The sequence below is a fragment of the Choloepus didactylus genome, chromosome 8 (genome assembly GCF_015220235.1).
Source record: "Choloepus didactylus isolate mChoDid1 chromosome 8, mChoDid1.pri, whole genome shotgun sequence".
Lineage (NCBI taxonomy): Eukaryota > Metazoa > Chordata > Mammalia > Pilosa > Megalonychidae > Choloepus > Choloepus didactylus.
The window spans coordinates 134,832,905-134,849,782 of record NC_051314.1 but is presented as its reverse complement, the minus strand read 5'-3'; the positions used below and the strand labels follow the sequence as shown (position 1 = coordinate 134,849,782).

At 45.1% G+C, this 16,878-nt stretch overlaps 1 protein-coding gene across 1 annotated transcript in view; it reads left to right on the top strand.

Moving 5' to 3' along the window:
• Positions 1-16,878, top strand: part of ASB13 (ankyrin repeat and SOCS box containing 13) — a 33,420-nt gene that overhangs the window by 10,106 nt on the left and 6,436 nt on the right. Inside the window, exons 2-4 of the mRNA XM_037847880.1 lie at positions 10,621-10,808; positions 11,700-11,850; positions 14,391-14,525. Of these exons, the coding sequence (XP_037703808.1) occupies positions 10,621-10,808; positions 11,700-11,850; positions 14,391-14,525 (474 nt within the window). The remainder of the gene's footprint in view (positions 1-10,620; positions 10,809-11,699; positions 11,851-14,390; positions 14,526-16,878) is intronic.

Below are 16,878 nucleotides of genomic sequence, written 5' to 3'. Positions count from 1 at the left end.
GGCCATACAGGTTATAGACGTGGGCGTTCTGGGAGGGCTGCTGGACACTGGCTGAGGAACTGTGGTTTGGACTCAGACAGTGGGATTTGGTCTCTCGGATACCTAAGTGGGATGCTGGCAAACCCCGCTCTCTAGAAAAAAAAATAATGAAGGAGAACTAAAACTAAAACTCTGATTTGCTGATTTCCCTGGAGTAAATATTCAAACCATGGCTATCTTCAAGCCACCAGTGGTTTCTGGCTGGCAGAATGTTTAGAAGTTGGCTCTGGTGAGCTGATTATGAGCTGGGCCGGGCACACCAGTGGGCAACTTCTAGGGAATGCAGGGCTGTGGTCTCAGAGGACCCAGTGCTGTGTAGGTAATCCATCAGTCACCGGGGACCAAGACAAGGATCGAGTTACAGGAATGGGAATACAAAATGGGGCTCATTATGGAACAGAGACACTCAGATAGTAGAACTGGAACACAAGATCAAGTTTCTTGGAACACAAGAAATAATAACAACAATAACAATAGCCCTGTAATAGTCATTGTAGCTAGCACTTATCGAGCACTCACAATTGGCTAGACACTGTAAAATAGTGTACAGGTATGATTTTATTCAGTCTTCACAGCCATCCAATGGAGGAGGCATGAATATCTCCATTTTGTAAGTGAGAAGCTTTGAGATGGAAAGTGTCTTAGTTTGCCAGGCTGCTGTGACAAATACCAGACAGTGGGGTTGGCTTAAACAATGGGAATTTATTGCCTCATGGTCCCAGGTCATTGGAATTCTGGCTGGCTTGCCATTATCCTTGGGGTTCCTTGACTTGGCCCTCTGGCTTTCTTCACATGGTGATGTTGACTCCTGTGCTGGTTTGAATGTATTATGTCCCCCCAAATCCCATTATCATTGATGTAATCTTGTGTGGGCAGACATATCAGTGTTGATTAGATTGTAATTCTTTGAGCATTTCCATGGAGATGCGCCCCACCCAATTGTGGGTGATGACTTTGATTGGATAGTTTCCATGGAGATGTGGCCCCACTCATTCAGCATGGGCCTTGGTTGGTTTACTAGAGCACTATATAAGCTCAGACAGAAGGATTGAGCTTGCTGCAGCAAAGAGGGACACTTCGAAGAATGCATGTAAGCTGAGAGAGGAGCTGACATTTTGAAGACAGCCGTTGAAAGCAGACTCTTGCTCTGGAGAAGCTAAGAGAGGACAAACACCCCAAGAGCAACTAAGAGTGACATTTTTGAGGAGCTCAAGCCTAGAGAGGAACATCCTGGGAGAAAGCCATTTTGAAACCAGAACATTGGAGCAGACGCCAGCCACGTGTCTTCCCAGCTAACAGAGGTTTTCCAGACACCATTGGCCATCCTCCAGTGAAGGTACCCGATTGCTGATGTGTTACCTTGGACACTTTATGGCTGTAAGACTGTAGCTGTGTAACCAAATAAACCCCCTTTTATAAAAGCTGGTCCATCTCTGGTGTTTTGCATTCTGGCAGCATTAGCAAACTAGAACAACCCCTTTTCTCTTCTGGGTTCCCACTGACTTCCTGCTTTTCCCTGTGGCCTTTTCCTTAGAAGCTTCCAGTAGTATGGATTAAGACCCCACTCTCATTCATTTGGGCCACACCTTACCTAAAAATAATGTCTTTAAAAGGTCCTATTTACAATGGGTTTGCACCTACAGGGATGCATAATAAAACCCAGTCCAGCAGGTAACTTGCCCAAGGTGGCAGAGCCAGTTCAGTCATAAGTGATGAAACACGACTTGCAACTCACAAGCTGTGATTCCCAAGGCATTTTCACCTTGTACACCAGCTCCCTAAGGGAGTTTGATGCTGAGCCACTTGAAATGCTCAACCAGGGCATCTTAATTCCCCCAAGGACAGGCTTGGACCTGCAGCAGAGCCTTGCCCTCAGATATGCGGGTGTCAGGAATCCTGGCAAAGGTAAAGAGGGGTGCAAGTGTGAGGGGCCTGAAACACTTTCATCTTGGTACACAGGTTGAATAAGTGAGGAATAGATAATGGCGGGCAAGAATGGAGAAAATATTCTCAAGCTCTAGTCATACCACCTTGAGGAGTCTGGCACTAGATTAGTTAGATGGGGTCCAAGAATGGTTTTAGTTTTCATTATGGGGGTTTTTCCTAATCATTCATTAACTTGGGTTTGGATGCTGTAGGCAAATAGGAGGACCGCTATAGATATTACCATGAACTTGAACTGAAGCACGGGGAGGAGATGGGAATGAGGCAGAATCCACCTATCCTGCCCACAGCACAAATTGCCAAGTGCCCTATTTCCTTGGGGCTGCACCCTTGGCTCTTGTTAGAACACAGCTTCTTATTTTGATTGACAACATCTGGCAGGGTCACAGTTGGAAAGCGTCACCATATTAGGCCTGGGGCATGCTTCAGGCCATCGTCATGGGCCTGGGTGGACTAGTAAGGGGCTGACAGGGGCGTTAGCTTTGGTGGGGCTAGACCCAGCTGCAGGGGTAGGAAGTCCAGTCTGGAAAGAGAACAGGCTTCTGGAGAATATTTGTCCATTCAAGTATCTGAATGTCAGAGACTGTGCTGGAAGCCAGGGTTAATCAGTGAAGTCTCTATTCTTAAGGTGCTCATGGAGAAGATGAATGTATTAGTCAGGGTTCTCTAGAGAAACAGAATCAACAGGAAATATCTGTAAATATGTGATGGTATAAAAGTGTCTCATGCAACTGTGGGGCTGCCCAAGTCCAAATTCCACAGGGCAGACAGCGAGCTGGTAACTCTGATGAAGGTCTTTGATGAGCTCCCAGGAGAGGCTGGCTGGCTGAAGAAGTGAAAGTTCTCTCTTTTCTCCCTTAAAAGTTTTCAACTGATTGGATTAAATCCAGCTGATTGCATTCTCTCATGGCGGAAGACATGCCCTTTGTGGATGTTATCAGTCACAGGTATAGTCAATTGACTGATGATTTAATAAACCAGCCTTCCAGTTTATTAACCAGCCACAAATGTCCTTGTAGTAACAGGCCAGTGCTTGCTTGACCAGACACCTGGGCACCATCACCTGGCCAAGTTGACACATGAACCTAACCATCACAATAAGTCAAGGAAGATTGCAGATTGGGGCACAGGGTGCTGGAGTGGTGGACTGTACAGCTGTTTGTGCACAGATGGTGTGAAGAATGGAGTGGGTGAGTGGGCTCACACGTGGGGAAAGCTTCATGAAGGAGCAGGCATTTAGCTGGGTCTCAGTGGATCAGGAGGAATCCACTGACAACCGGAAGGGCGGTAGGATGGGAAATGCAGGGGCTAAGGGGAGGGGCCTTCTAGGCAGGGGGAACGGCACACACAAAGGCACAGAGGCTCAAACCTTGAAGCTATCCAACACAGGCCATCCGCAGTTCATTATAACTGGAGACAGGGGTGTGTGTGTGTTTGTGTAGGCGGGTGGTGCAGTGGCAAGACTGGAGAGAGAGCCCCGCACTATCTCTTGGAGGCCTGGGCACCTTGCACACCCTGCAAAGGAGTGTGGATTTTATTCTATAGAAAGGAGCAGTACAAGGATTTAGGGCAAGCCAACCCAGAGGCATGACGGGACTTGTCTTTTAGCAGCATGAGGAAGGAAGCATGACCACCAAGGGGTGACAGGAGGCCAATTATGTGGTGGCTGCTGAGATTTAGGGGCAGAACCCAGAGGGAGCTTGCCAGAAGAGGGCTCTCAGGTTTCCAAGATGGCATGACTCCTGTGGGAGATGGTACAAGGCTCTGGAGCCATCTTGTTACAACTGGGGTCCAGGCACAGGCCTGGCAGGTCAGTTTGCTATCTTGTCAACATTTTTCTATGCTTAGTTTTTTCACATTGCAAGCAGAATTCTTCTTTTTGAGTACAGACAATAACCACATGTTGACCCTTCTGTTATCTTTTCACTCAAGAAAGGTTGGATTTCCTATTCTAGTGCCCAGCCCATAAGTCATGCAGCTCTGGGTTGCTGGGGTGCATGCCTCGGGTGGGTACTAGGTGGCTCCCCTACTGTTCTTTATGCAGAGTCACACTCCCCTCCTCCTGGAGTTCCATCTCTAGAAGGGCCTGCTTGTTGGTTCCAGGGTGTCATGAAGTGTTGCATCACACCTGCCTCCTCTTCCCTCTCTCCTTCCCCTCCCCTGCAGTAAAGCTGCCTCCTGTTGACTGCGGCGTGTGGCTGGTATAGCTCCAGGTGACCCCCCGCCCCCAAGTCCTTCTCTGTCTTTCTCTTACTTGTATGCATTTCTGATCTCTGACTCCATTGCCGCTGCTAAGACCACTGCAGCTGAGGTTTGTTCATTAGAAAACACTGTTACCAGTAAGCATGCATTTCTTCCATAGACTGGTCATAAAGAAATAAAAGATTTTCTTTAAAATTTTCCACGTCCAGACTTTTAAAAATGAATTGTGGTAATGCCTGCATTCATTCATTCCAGTATTCATTCAAAAGCGGATATGAGCACTGTCGAGGAGCCATATGTTATGCCAGGTGCTCGGGACACAGGCAGTAAGCAGTGCTTGTCCCCGACTTGGCTGTAGCTCTGCCCCCTTCCCTTGCAGGGCTCTCCTGACCGTCCCAGACACTTGAGTTTGCTGCTTCTAAGTGCTCCCCCAACATTGCATTATCATGCTGTTCTGGATTATTTGCACAACCGTGAACTGCTTATTGTCACATCTTACTCATCTTTGTATGTGGCAGCTGGAGATGCTCAATATGTCTAGAAATGCCGGTGAAGGGATGCAGGTGGGAATCTGTGCAAGGCTTTTGGCAGTTCAGTCTCCAGGCCTTGGCTCAGGTCGCCTTCCCTGCTGTGCTCTTTCTTGCAGCAAGACTGAGGGCCTTGTCCTGTTCTCCTTTTTTTATTCTTTTTTTTCTTTTTTTCTTTTTTCAAGTTGTAACCTCTGGTTCTATTCCTTGGGGTTTTGTTTCCCTAGATTGACTTTAAAGTGATACACAGCAGCTTTTCACCATGCCCTAAGACAGGCATTGGAGTTACTCTTAGTTGCTCGTAGGGAAGCATATTGGGGGTCCCCTTTTTTGCCATGGTAAGCATAAAGTTCTGCAAGCTTGATTTTATATTTGTGGAATTCAAAACTTCCTCCATGTTTCCTCTCCATCTCATTAAGGTAAGAAGTGAGAGAAGCGAGGCTCTCTTCAGGTTCCCATTTCATAGGATCACTAGGGCTCTGTAGCTTGTGGGGGGACAGGTGTAACAGGAGGGGTGACAATAATATAGACAGCATTTATTGAGCACTTGCTCTGTTCCAGGCCCCACACTAAGTGCTTTTACCTATTTTAATTCATTTAGTTTTCATAATCTGCCTATGAATAGAAACTATCTCAATTTACAGGTGAAGAAACTGACACTCAGGGTGTAAGCTGGTAAATGTCTGAGCTGTTGCATACCCAAGCAGTTCTGGTTCTAGAGACTGCGCTGCAACCCACTGCACTCCGCTGCCTCGGCTGCACTCCCACTGCTGCAGCCAAACTCCTGTTCACTGCACTGCCTTGGCCACACTGCTGCCTTGCCCACTGCAGTCTAGTCGTATCAACTGCACTGCCTCGGCCACTCTCCTATCCACTGCACTGCCTCAACTGCCCTCCTACCCACTGCACTCCACTGCCTCCACCACACTCCTACCCACTGCACTGCCTTGGCCACACAGCTACTCACTGTACCCCACGGCCTCGGCCACACTTCCCCCCACTGCACTCCACATGTAGAGGTAGGTAGGGGCCACCTATATAGTATAGTAGAAGTGAGGTGATACTCACTAGAGTAAACAGTCATCAACACATTAAAAACGAAGTCATCCTTCTGCAGAGGAAATTCACTCCAGCTATGGTTTGTAAAAGTGCTTCTGATCAGCACTGCACTGCCTTGACTGCATTCCTACCCACTGCACTATTTTGGAAATAGCTGTATACCAGTAGTAAACTGTTTATTATGAAGAAGTGTGCAATGTGATCTTCTCTGCTTGAAGTAGAGACTCAACAGTAATGTTATGTCAGTACTAATCCCACACTGTTGTCATTTATCACATAGTTTTTAAAGTGTCCAGAGCCTCCACTGTATCCTAGATGCTATGATAGCTGCTGAGAATACACAAGTATAGCTTCTGCATCTGGGGAGTTTACAGACCCTACTAGTTAGCATGCTTCTGTTTGTAGCTGGCTTAGAAAATAATATCCATCTTACACTAAAACTGTAATAACTCATCATTGTCCTGAAGGTTCTGGTACTTTCCATCTGCTGATTCTGCCACCCTTGTTTGTTCCATCTTCAGGCTGGGAGCCAGATGGCTTTAACATTTCCTAGTTCCATAGGCAATATCCAGAGGAAGAAAGGAGACAATTCTCTCCTGTAGCTCCTTAGGAGTAAGAAGCTTTGAAGCTTAGAATCCTCTCAGCACCTTCTCCCTCACTTCTCATTCGAGTTGAATTAGATGTTCTAAGGGAACTAGGATTACTATGAGCAACTTAGACTAGTCATCTGGGAGTGGGATGGATGCATTCTGGAATCAACCACAATGACCGTTATATAGTGTGTTTTCACTGCGTGGTAGATAGCAGGCAAACAGGTGATGGCCATACAGAATGAAAACACCTGATGGAAACATACAAGTAGGATGTTGGAGCACAGAGGAGGGGCTGTTAACCCAGTGTGGACAGGGGCTGAGATGGGGCAAGGCCTGGAAAAAAGGTCCATTGAATTTGAATCATGAGAGGTACAAGTAGAGGTTACATAAGATGAAGGAGGGGGAAGTGAGATAGGGAAGCCAGATCTGGGCATGGAAGAAGGGTTTCTCCAGAGGTAGAAGTGTTACAGCAGTGATTCCCAAAGTGTGCTCCCCAGACCAGCAACACCAACATCTCCCAGGAACTTAGACTTGCAGATTCTCAGGCCCCACCTGAGACCTACTGACTCAGAAACTCTGGGGGTGGGGCCCAACAATCTGTGGTTTAACAGACCCTCCAGGTGACTCAAATATACACTCAAGTACAAGAACCACTGGCCTCAAGTTTATGGAGGTCTTAGTGTTGGATTTTGTGTATCTCCTTCTTTCTAGCTAAAGGGGGTTGATGGGAAGAGAGTGGTGAGAAGTGAGGCTGGAAGGATAAGCCATTGTGTAAAGAACAGGGAGGATTTTGGAGAATTTTGATTAATTTTAGGATAGGAGTAGTGCAATTGTTTATTCATATGATTAATGAATTGTTTATTCATTAATCAGCAAACATTTGTTGAACATTTACTCTGCTGGGCAGGAATAGAAAAATGAATACTTGTGCTTTAAGATGAATGAAAATGAAGACATAACATACCAAAACTAATTGGATGCAGCTAAATCAGTGCTTAGAACGAAATTTATAGCTTTAAACACCTATTTTTTTTAAAAAAGGAAGATCTCAAATCAATAACCTAGCCTTCTATCTTAAGACACTGGGAAAACAAGAGCAGACATTGTACGCAAATATTCATAGCAGCACTATTCACAATAGCCAGAAGGTGGAAACAACCCAAGTGTCCATCAACAGAATAATGGATAAACAAATTGTGGTGTATCCATATAATAAATATTATTCAGCCATAAAAAGGACTGAAGGACTGATACATGCTACAACATGGATGAACCTTGAAAACATTATAAGTGGAAGAACCCAGTTGCAAAAGACCACATATTATATGATTCCATTCATATGCAAAGTCCAGAATAGGCAAGTCTATAGAGACAGAAAGTAGATTAGTGGTTGCTTATGGCTGGGGGAGAGGAGGGGGAGATGAGAGCGGATAGCTAAAGGTGATGAAAATGTTCTAAAATTGCCTGTGGTGATGGCTGCATATATTTGTGAATATACTAAAAGCCATTGAATTGTACACTTTAAATAGGTGATTTGTATGATATGTGAATTGTGTCTTAATAAAGCTGTTTAAAAAGAAGAGTATACTTAACCTAAAGCAAGCAGAAGAAGGAAATAAAGATTAGAGTGGAAATTAATGGAACAGAATAGAAAAACAGTGTAGAAAATCAACAAATCAATAGCTCGTTCTTTGAAAAGATCAACATAATTGACAAACCTTTTGTTATGCTGACCAAGAAAAAAAGAGAGAATACTCAAATTACCAAAATCAGGACTGAAAGAGGAGACATTACTACTATTTCTTACAGAAATAAAAGATTATATAGGAATACCATGAATAACTGTATGACAATAAACTAGATAACTTAGATGAAATGGACAAACTCCTAGAAAGACACAAACAACCAAAACTGACTCAAGAGGAAATAGAAAATCTGAATAGACCTAGAATAAATAATGAGATTGAATTAGAAATTTAAAAAACTTCCCACAAAGAAAGCACTGGTCCAAATGGCTTCACTGGTGAATTCTACCAGACATTTAAAGATTTAATACCAATTCTTCACAAACCCTATCAAAAAAGAGAAGAGAAAGGAATACTTTTCAACTCATTCTGTGAGGTCAGTATTACCCTGATACCAAAACCAGACAAAGACACCACAGGAAAAGTACAGATTCTTATGAATGTAAATGCAAGTCCTCAATAACATAATAGCAAACTGAATCCAACAACATATAAAAAGGATTATATACCATGACCAAGTAGTATTTATCCCAGGGAGATAAGGTTGGTTGAAGATCTGAAAATCAATGAGTGTAATACACCACATTGACAGTATTAAGGGGAAAAACCCACATGATCATTGCAATAGGTGCAAAATAACAAAGGATTCAACAAAATCCAACACCTTTTTGTGATAAAAACACTCAACAGATTAGAAATGGAAGCAAACTTCCTAAACTTGATAAAGGGATCTGTGAAAAACCCACAACTGACATCATACTTAATGGTGAAAGACTGACTGCTTTCCTCCTAAGATCACGAACAAGATAAGGATGTGTACTCTCACCACTTCTATTCAACATTGTACTGGAGGTTCTACCAGGGCTATAAGGCAAGAAAAAGAAATAAAACACATCCAGATTGGAAAGGAAGAAGTAAAACTATTTCTATTTGTAGATGACATAATATTCTATACAGAAAATCCTAAAGAATCCATTAAAATTGAATAATCAAAACATAGTCTCTCATGACTCCCAGGGGTATAAATCTCCCTGGCAACATGGGACATGACTCCTGGGGATGAGCCTGGACCCAGCATCATGGGATTGAGAAAATCTTGACCAAAACAGGGAAGTGATATATAGTTTCAGTGGCTGAGAGATTTCAAATGGAGTGGAGAGGTCACTCTGGAGGTTATTCCTATGCACTATTAAATATCCCTTTTTAGTTTTTAGTGTATTGGAATAGCTAGAAAGACATTCCTGAAACTGTCAAACTGCAACCCAATAGCCTTGATTCTTGAAGATGATTGTATAACTGTATAGATTACATGGTGTGACTGTGTGATTATGATAATCTCATGCATGGCTCCTTTATCCAGTGTATGGACAGATGAGTAGAAAAATGGGGACAAAAAGTAAATGAATAGTATGGTGGGATGGGGGGGATGGAAGGTTTTAGGTTTTCTTTTTTACTTTTATTTTTATTATTTTTTGGAGTAAGGAAATGTTCAAAAATGGATTCTATATGATGGTACTGTGAATATTTGTATACTGTGGATGATTGTAAGGTATGTGAATAATCTCAATAAACCTGTATTAAAAAAAAACACTAAAAAACAAAAATGGTCCCTACCTTCAGGGAATTCCCATGAGGAGGGGAGATGGTGTAAGTGCTGAAATATGTGTGTGTGTATATGTGGGTATTGGGGGAGAAGTGATTTCCAGAGAAAGAGATATTTCGACTGGACCATCATAGAGTGTGTAAATGTTGAAACAGGAGATTGCTGAGTGGGCCAAGGGAAGAGTATATGCAAAAGGACATGGGTGTGAAACAGAAGGGGGCAGTGATTAGCCACAAGTGTGGTCGGACAGTGGGCTGATGAGGGGGCAGTGGTGGGAGATGAGTCAGAGAGGAGAGCAAAGTCCAGATCACAAAGGCCTTTAAGTGCTGTTATGGACCAAATCATGTCCCCACAAAGACATGTCCTGTGGATGTGAACCCATTTGTAAACAAGGTCTTTGAAGATGTTGTTAGGATGAGGCCAAACTGAATCAAGGTGGGCCTTAATCCCATATGACTGGAATCCTCACAAGCAGAAGAAATTTGGACACAGTAAGAGACAGAGAGAATGGCCCCATGTGAGGGAGGGAGAGATTGAGTTACAGATTGCTGGCAAGCTACCACCAGAATGCTACAGACTTCAGAGAGCATGAGTCTGCCAACATCATGATTTGGACATCTAGACATCTGTGAGACAGAAATTCCTGTTGTTTGAGTCAACCAGTCTGTGGTATTTGCTGCAGCAACCCTGACAAAGTAAGACATATGCCATGCCAAGGAGCTTGGACCCTATCTTACAGGCAGTGGGGATCGCTGAAGGATTTTAAATTTTAATGAATGGCGTATGGACCAATTAATGATCATATTGAGTCTTGGGTATAGAAAAAGGGACCCTGGAGCCTCACCTCTGTTCGTTTGTGCTGGATAGAAGTCTCATGGTCCCAACCCTAGGTTTGCTTTCCCTTCCAGGTTTCTGGGTGGAACGCACCCCGGTGCACGAGGCGGCCCAGCGGGGCGAGGCCCTGCAGCTGCAGCAGCTGATAGAGCGCGGCGCCTGCGTCAACCAGGTCACGGTGGACTCCATCACGCCCCTGCACGCCGCCAGTCTCCAGGGCCAGGCGCAGTGCGTGCAGCTGCTGCTGGCTGCCGGGGCCCAGGTGAGGGTCTCCAGGTCAGACCCCCAAGGTCCGGAAAGGGATGGGATCAACCCGGAAGCATTAGTGAGGGAGGGAAAGACAGGGCTTGGGATTAACGCCCAGGGATATGCAAACACAGGGAAAGAAATGAAATCAGTGAAGGAGAGCAAGAGTTAAAGGTGGGTGTGGAGGAAGCCCGGGGTTGGGGGGCGTCACTGCGCACTGGGGATCTGTGAGAAAGGGCGGAGAAGTGTTGGTGGATTCCGATTTGAGCTGAAGGGAAGGCAGTTTTAACTAAACGGGAGCCACAGAACTTAGATTTCCAGGGGTGGGGAAGAAGTCTGAACAGCTTGCTCTTTCTAAACATTTGGATATGAAAGGCGGTCAAAGAGAAAGTGGGACATGTTTGAGCGTGCACCAAATCGGAGCTGAATTTGGACACCTTCTGGGTAGAATTTGCCAATTTGGGGAGTTGCCTTTTGCCTGTCTTAGGTTTTTCAAACGTGAGGAGGCGTGTTACGCAGTTTCAGGCACTCCTTTTATCGAGGCTGAGTTAATACCCACTTACATCCTGCCTTCCCCACCCTGCAATCGGGTCTTCTTTCCTGCTCTGTGCTCATTGGGTGCTGGGGGTGAGGGAGAGAGTGAGGCTGGTTTTAAACGGACCCTGAGGGAAAAGAACCCCAAACAAAACAATTCCGGTATTTAGGAGGCTCCCAGGGACCCTCCCCTCCCATCCTCACCCCCTCCCCCAGTCCGTATTTCTTTCTGTCTTTGAACTCCCATTGCCTAGTTCGGGGCCTTAGCACTGAATAGAAACTCAGAAGAGATGAATCTGGGTCGCGAAGAGAAAGCGAGGGACGTGGCTTCTACCCCCCCTCCCTGACACTCTCCCCCCCGCCCCCCAACCAGGTGGATGCCCGCAACATTGACGGCAGTACCCCGCTCTGCGACGCCTGTGCCTCTGGGAGCCTCCAGTGCGTGAAGCTTTTGCTCTCTCACGGGGCGAAGGTCAACCCACCCCTGTACACAGCCTCCCCCCTGCACGAGGCCTGCATGAGCGGTGAGTGGCGGCCACAGCGCCGGGCCAAATCCCCAGGGCCATCCCAGGGGCCTGCCTTCCCTGTCATTTCCCACAGTCAGCCTAAGCCCCCTTTTTTTTTGCGTGTGCTCTTGATAAGTCTCTTTTGTCTTTCTGGGATTAAAGAAGTTCGGGAAGAAAGCAATGCAGACAGGAAGTAGCAGCTGTTAGCGGGGGTGGGGTGGGGTGGGGGTTAGGGAGTGGGGGTGAGGTGGGGGGGGAGGGTTCTGAGTTTAATTCTGGTCCTAGGTCCCCCTCAGCTGTGGGATGCTAAGCTTTTCTTTGTCCAGTCTTCACCCAGAGTTGGGGTGGGTGTGGGGGTGAATAGTGGTTTCTGTGATATGATTCTGTTTCTTTGCCCAGTCCCCTACAGTCCTTTGGTTGTTAATAATAGACATCAGTCAGCTCTGCAAGCATTCCCTCATCTTTCATGGGGTTTTGAACTTGTAAGCTCCCAATCCAGTGGGGAGACAAGACCCAAACACATCAATGACGACCAGCACCCAAAGGCTGGGCTAGGGGGTGGCTCCCACAGCTCTGGTGGTGGGGTGGGGGCAAGTGGTCCTGGAGGCTTCAGGGAGCAGGTGGATTTGAACTGGGCCTCAAAGAATAGAAGGGTTTCAGTTGTATGTTGGTTGTTATAGGTTGAACAGTGTTCTCTCAAATATGTATTCAAGTCCTAACCTCTAGTACCTCAAAATGTGACCTTATTTGGAAATGTGGTCATTGCAGATGGAATTAGTTAAATTAAGATGAGGTCATGCCAGAGTAAGGCAGGTCGTTAATCCAATATGACTAGTGTTCTTATAAGAAGATGAGAAGAGAGAAACGAGACAAGGCCATGTTGATGATGGAGGTAGATATTTTAGTGATGCAGCTACAAGCCAAGGAAAGCCAAGGATTGCCAGCAAACCACCGGAAGCCAGAAGACACAGGAAGGATTCTAAACTCCTAGAGGTTTTGGAGGGAGCATGGCCCTACCAACACCTTGATTTTGGACTTCTGGCCTCCGGGACTGTGAGACAATATGTTTCTGTCGTTCTAAGTCCCCTAGTTTTTGGTACTTTGTTACAGTAGCTCCAGGAAACTAAGGCAGTGGGAATACAAGAAGAAGGTCACTCCAAGCAGGGGCATGATTACCTGCCCAGTCCTACTAGGTCAGAAGTTCCAAGCAGAGGAGCAACAAAGATGAGACTGGCAATTCAGGGTGAGAACAGCTTATGGAAAGTTTTTAAATGACAGGCTGAGGAGTTTAGAGTCTACCTTTTTAAAGCAAAGGTTGCATAACTGTGGCCTATATTTTGTCTGTCCTACATGGTGCTTATTTGTCTTTGAATGAGTTTTGGTGGGATGTGCCCCAAGCCCCCCACAGGGCTGCTCCCTCCGGTCTGCACCCTGATTCACACAGGTCAGTCACCTTTCCAACACCCGCAGGCACCAGAGATTGCTTCTGTCAGCTATTGAAGGTTTTGGAACAGATGTTGAGCTGACAAGGAAACAAATGAGGAAGGATCATTTAGTGGTCATTGTGTATCTACAGACTGAAATGGTGGCAGAAGGGGATATCCTGGATGCAGATTGATGAATTAAAGTCATGGCAAGAATCTACATGCACAACACCTGAGGCCCAAAATGGTGGCATGGGAATGGATGGAATGGGATGGACTCACTAACAAGTTTATGGGAAAGAATCAATAGGATCTGATATGACGGAGAGAGGCAAAGGGTCTAAATTGACTCTGAGGTTTGAGCTGGGAGGGATGCCACTGGCTGAAATGAGTTGGCTAGGAGTAGAGACCCCCAGAGAAGGGGAAGGAGAAGAATTTGTAGTGGTCAAGACATCCAAATGAGAATGGCTGCAGATGATTGTTGTCAATGTGGGGCTGCATCTGAGGGCTAGAGGTGGAAATTTGGTGGGTGTCAGCAATGAAGAGGTAAGTAAGTGATGAGAGAGGATGGAGTCTCAACAGAATGTGGGCTGGAAAAGAGAGCAGAGGGCCAAGGCCTGGACCTTGATCCAAACCTGCATTAAAAATACCGCAAGAGTAGCCAGGGAAGGAGGCAGAGAAGGAGTCATCAGAGATGCTGGAGAGAAACAACACAGGAAGAAAGGGTGAGGGAATTTCATTGAGAAGACTCAGACTCACGATACCAGTAGTTATGTGTCATTACCACCAGCTTGGTGCTACCCCAGGCCCAGTTTGTGGGTTGGGAGGTAGGAAACACTTTCTCTCCTGGTGAGGACCCTGTAGGAACAGTGAGGAGCATCTTCTCTGACTGTTCATCAGTGGCATTCCCAAACTCCTTGTTCTCAAAGCAGAGGGCTGGCATGTTTCCTTGTTTCCCAAGGGCCCGGTGGGACTTGTGACTGGCTCCTTAGGCTGGAAAATAGTTCTCTTTCCCCTTTTCTACCCTTGCAATCAAGCATGGGGGCTCACCTCTTCCAGCTCCTGTTTCTGTCTTTTTATTATTTGTTTAAATATAATCATTGACTCCTTTGATACCTTTCCATTTATTTTAAGGGAGTTCGGAATGCGTGAGGCTTCTTATTGATGTCGGGGCCAATCTTGAAGCGCACGATTGCCATTTCGGGACTCCTCTGCACGTTGCCTGTGCAAGGGAGCATCTGGACTGTGTCAAGGTGCTGCTCAATGCAGGTGCGTTGGGGTTTACCTGCAGTGTGAGCTGGAGAAAGCCGGGTGGTGGAGTCAGACAGAATGGGGCTTGAAGCTGACTCTTCCATTTGCTAGCTGAGAACTTGGGCTTCAGTTTCTGTCACCATAAGATGAGAAAAATAAATCCTACTTTGCAGGATTGTTGGGAGGATTCATGATGACATTTCCACAGTACCTGCTGCATAGTAGGTGCTCAACAAATGCTAATAATTGTTATTAAATGACACAGGGATCCATCCACACTCTCTGCCTAATACGGTTGGTGTCTAAATCAAGAAGAGATGGGGATTTAACACTACATGGAGTGAGCCGTGTGTAGGGGACAGGAACTTTTGGAATCTAGGTCATCGTTAGATGTCCCAAAAAGGCTCAAGATAGAGAGGTTCCCAAGGTAAAAGACAGCCGCCACCACCATCAAAAAGCAAATCAGTACTCAGGAACTGTCTACAACAGAAGTTTCATCCATTCTGAGTGGGATTCAGGATAAAAAACAAAACCATTAAGAAGTAGGATTATGAATTCTCTCCAGGTGATGATCATTTGTGCTTAAGTTATATGTAGTTTTCTATTGGTGAAACTTGTTCAATTTTGTGTACCACTTTTGAGTCTTTATTTCAGTGAAAAAAATTCATTCTGTATGTAGTTACTGGATTTTTTTAAAGTTATGCAGTGATAAAATATCTAGATTAGAAGTGATCTTAAAGTCTTTCAGCCAAATTGATTACCTGGTGGTTGGATTCTATTTCTGTCAAAAAAGGGCAATATCATTACTGTTGCACTTATAAAATAAGAAAAATTACAGTACAACAACCCTTTGTAGATTCTGGTTGATGTGCTCAATACAAGTTAGTCCCCCCTCCCCTTTTTTTTTAAGTTCCTTATTTTATAGTTGATATCAGATGGAGGGTCGAATTAGTGTTTTTGACCCCAAAATCCTTTATGCATTAGTTAGGACTTCATATCAGCTTTTAGTCCTTTGTACGAACTAGGAAGCCAACCCCTCAAACTAGGTTAAACAATAAAGGTGATATCTTTGTTCAGGTAACATGAAGGGTCAGACGTAGAGCAGATTTAAGAGTTGGTTTGATTTAGTTGTTCAGCAACGTTACCAAGAGCTCAGTTTTTCTGAATTTTGCTCTTCTGCCTTTTGCATCCTAAACTTTGCTTTCCCTAACAGTGGCAGAATGGCTGCAGCAAATTCAAGCTTAAAATGTAAATACTTTGCTTTCTAGAAGGATAGAGATGCTCCCAACAGCTTTTTTGGAAGTATGGAAAAATCTCCTTTCCAGATGCTTCCGGCACGCCTCCTCTTATGTCTCATTGGCCCGAGTTGGATCACATGACCAAACCTAAGCCAATTTCATTGGCCGAGACATTACCAAGTTCTGACTGGCTTGGGTTTGGGCTATTTGAACCGATTACTGTGGAGCAGGAGGTTGGGTCAGTCCCACTGATCCCTACCGGGACACCAAGCCCAAATTGCAAGGTGGCAGTACAAAGGGGGTGGGTTGGAAAGGAAGGTAACCCTGATGTCCTCTGTAGCCTTCAACAGGTTATCCAGTAGATTTCAGGGGGAGTTTCTTTATTCCTGGGGAATTAAATGATGGCTAGAATCCTCCAGGGGAAGTCTGACTGTCGTGCTTTTTAGTGTTATTACTTAATGTTCTCTGCCTCCCATCACGTTGTTAGCTCTTGTTCAGAATAAAAATTAATCCTTGATTGCCAGTCTAATCTGATGAGGTGGTCTCATTTAACATCCCTTGTTAAATGAAATAGAATCTTTTTTTTCCTTAAAGAAAAGTTTTGTGATGATGGAAAATTTCATACATACAGAAAAGTAGAAGAGGACAGTGGATCCCTAAGTACTCATAAATGGATTCTTTTTTAAATTAGTGGTTCTTAACTTTTGGGGGTGGGTCACAGACCCCTTGGAAAATCTAGTGAAAGCTGTAGACCATGTCCCTAGAAAAACATGCATGCAGGCAATTTTGCATGTGATTTCAGGGAGGGCACAGGCCTGGGTTGCGAAGCCCAGCCAGGTGGAGCCGCCAGGTTGGCACCTCACCAGTGGTAGACACAGAAACTGTTGTTCTTTTTGTAGGCAGCGAGTCCAAGTCACTGAACCGCAGATTATTTTTGCAAAGGAGGACTGGAGATGGTGACTTAATTTTTTAATCTGATCACCAACAGTAAATATTTAACTCTGCTAGACACATTCAGACGTGGCTTATTGAGGATTGTTATGCTTCTCTCTTTTAGTCACAGTCCCTGTCACTTTTAGTAATTATTGTTTCAACAAGCCTATATTGAGCTATTTGTGCTTACTTATGTTCCA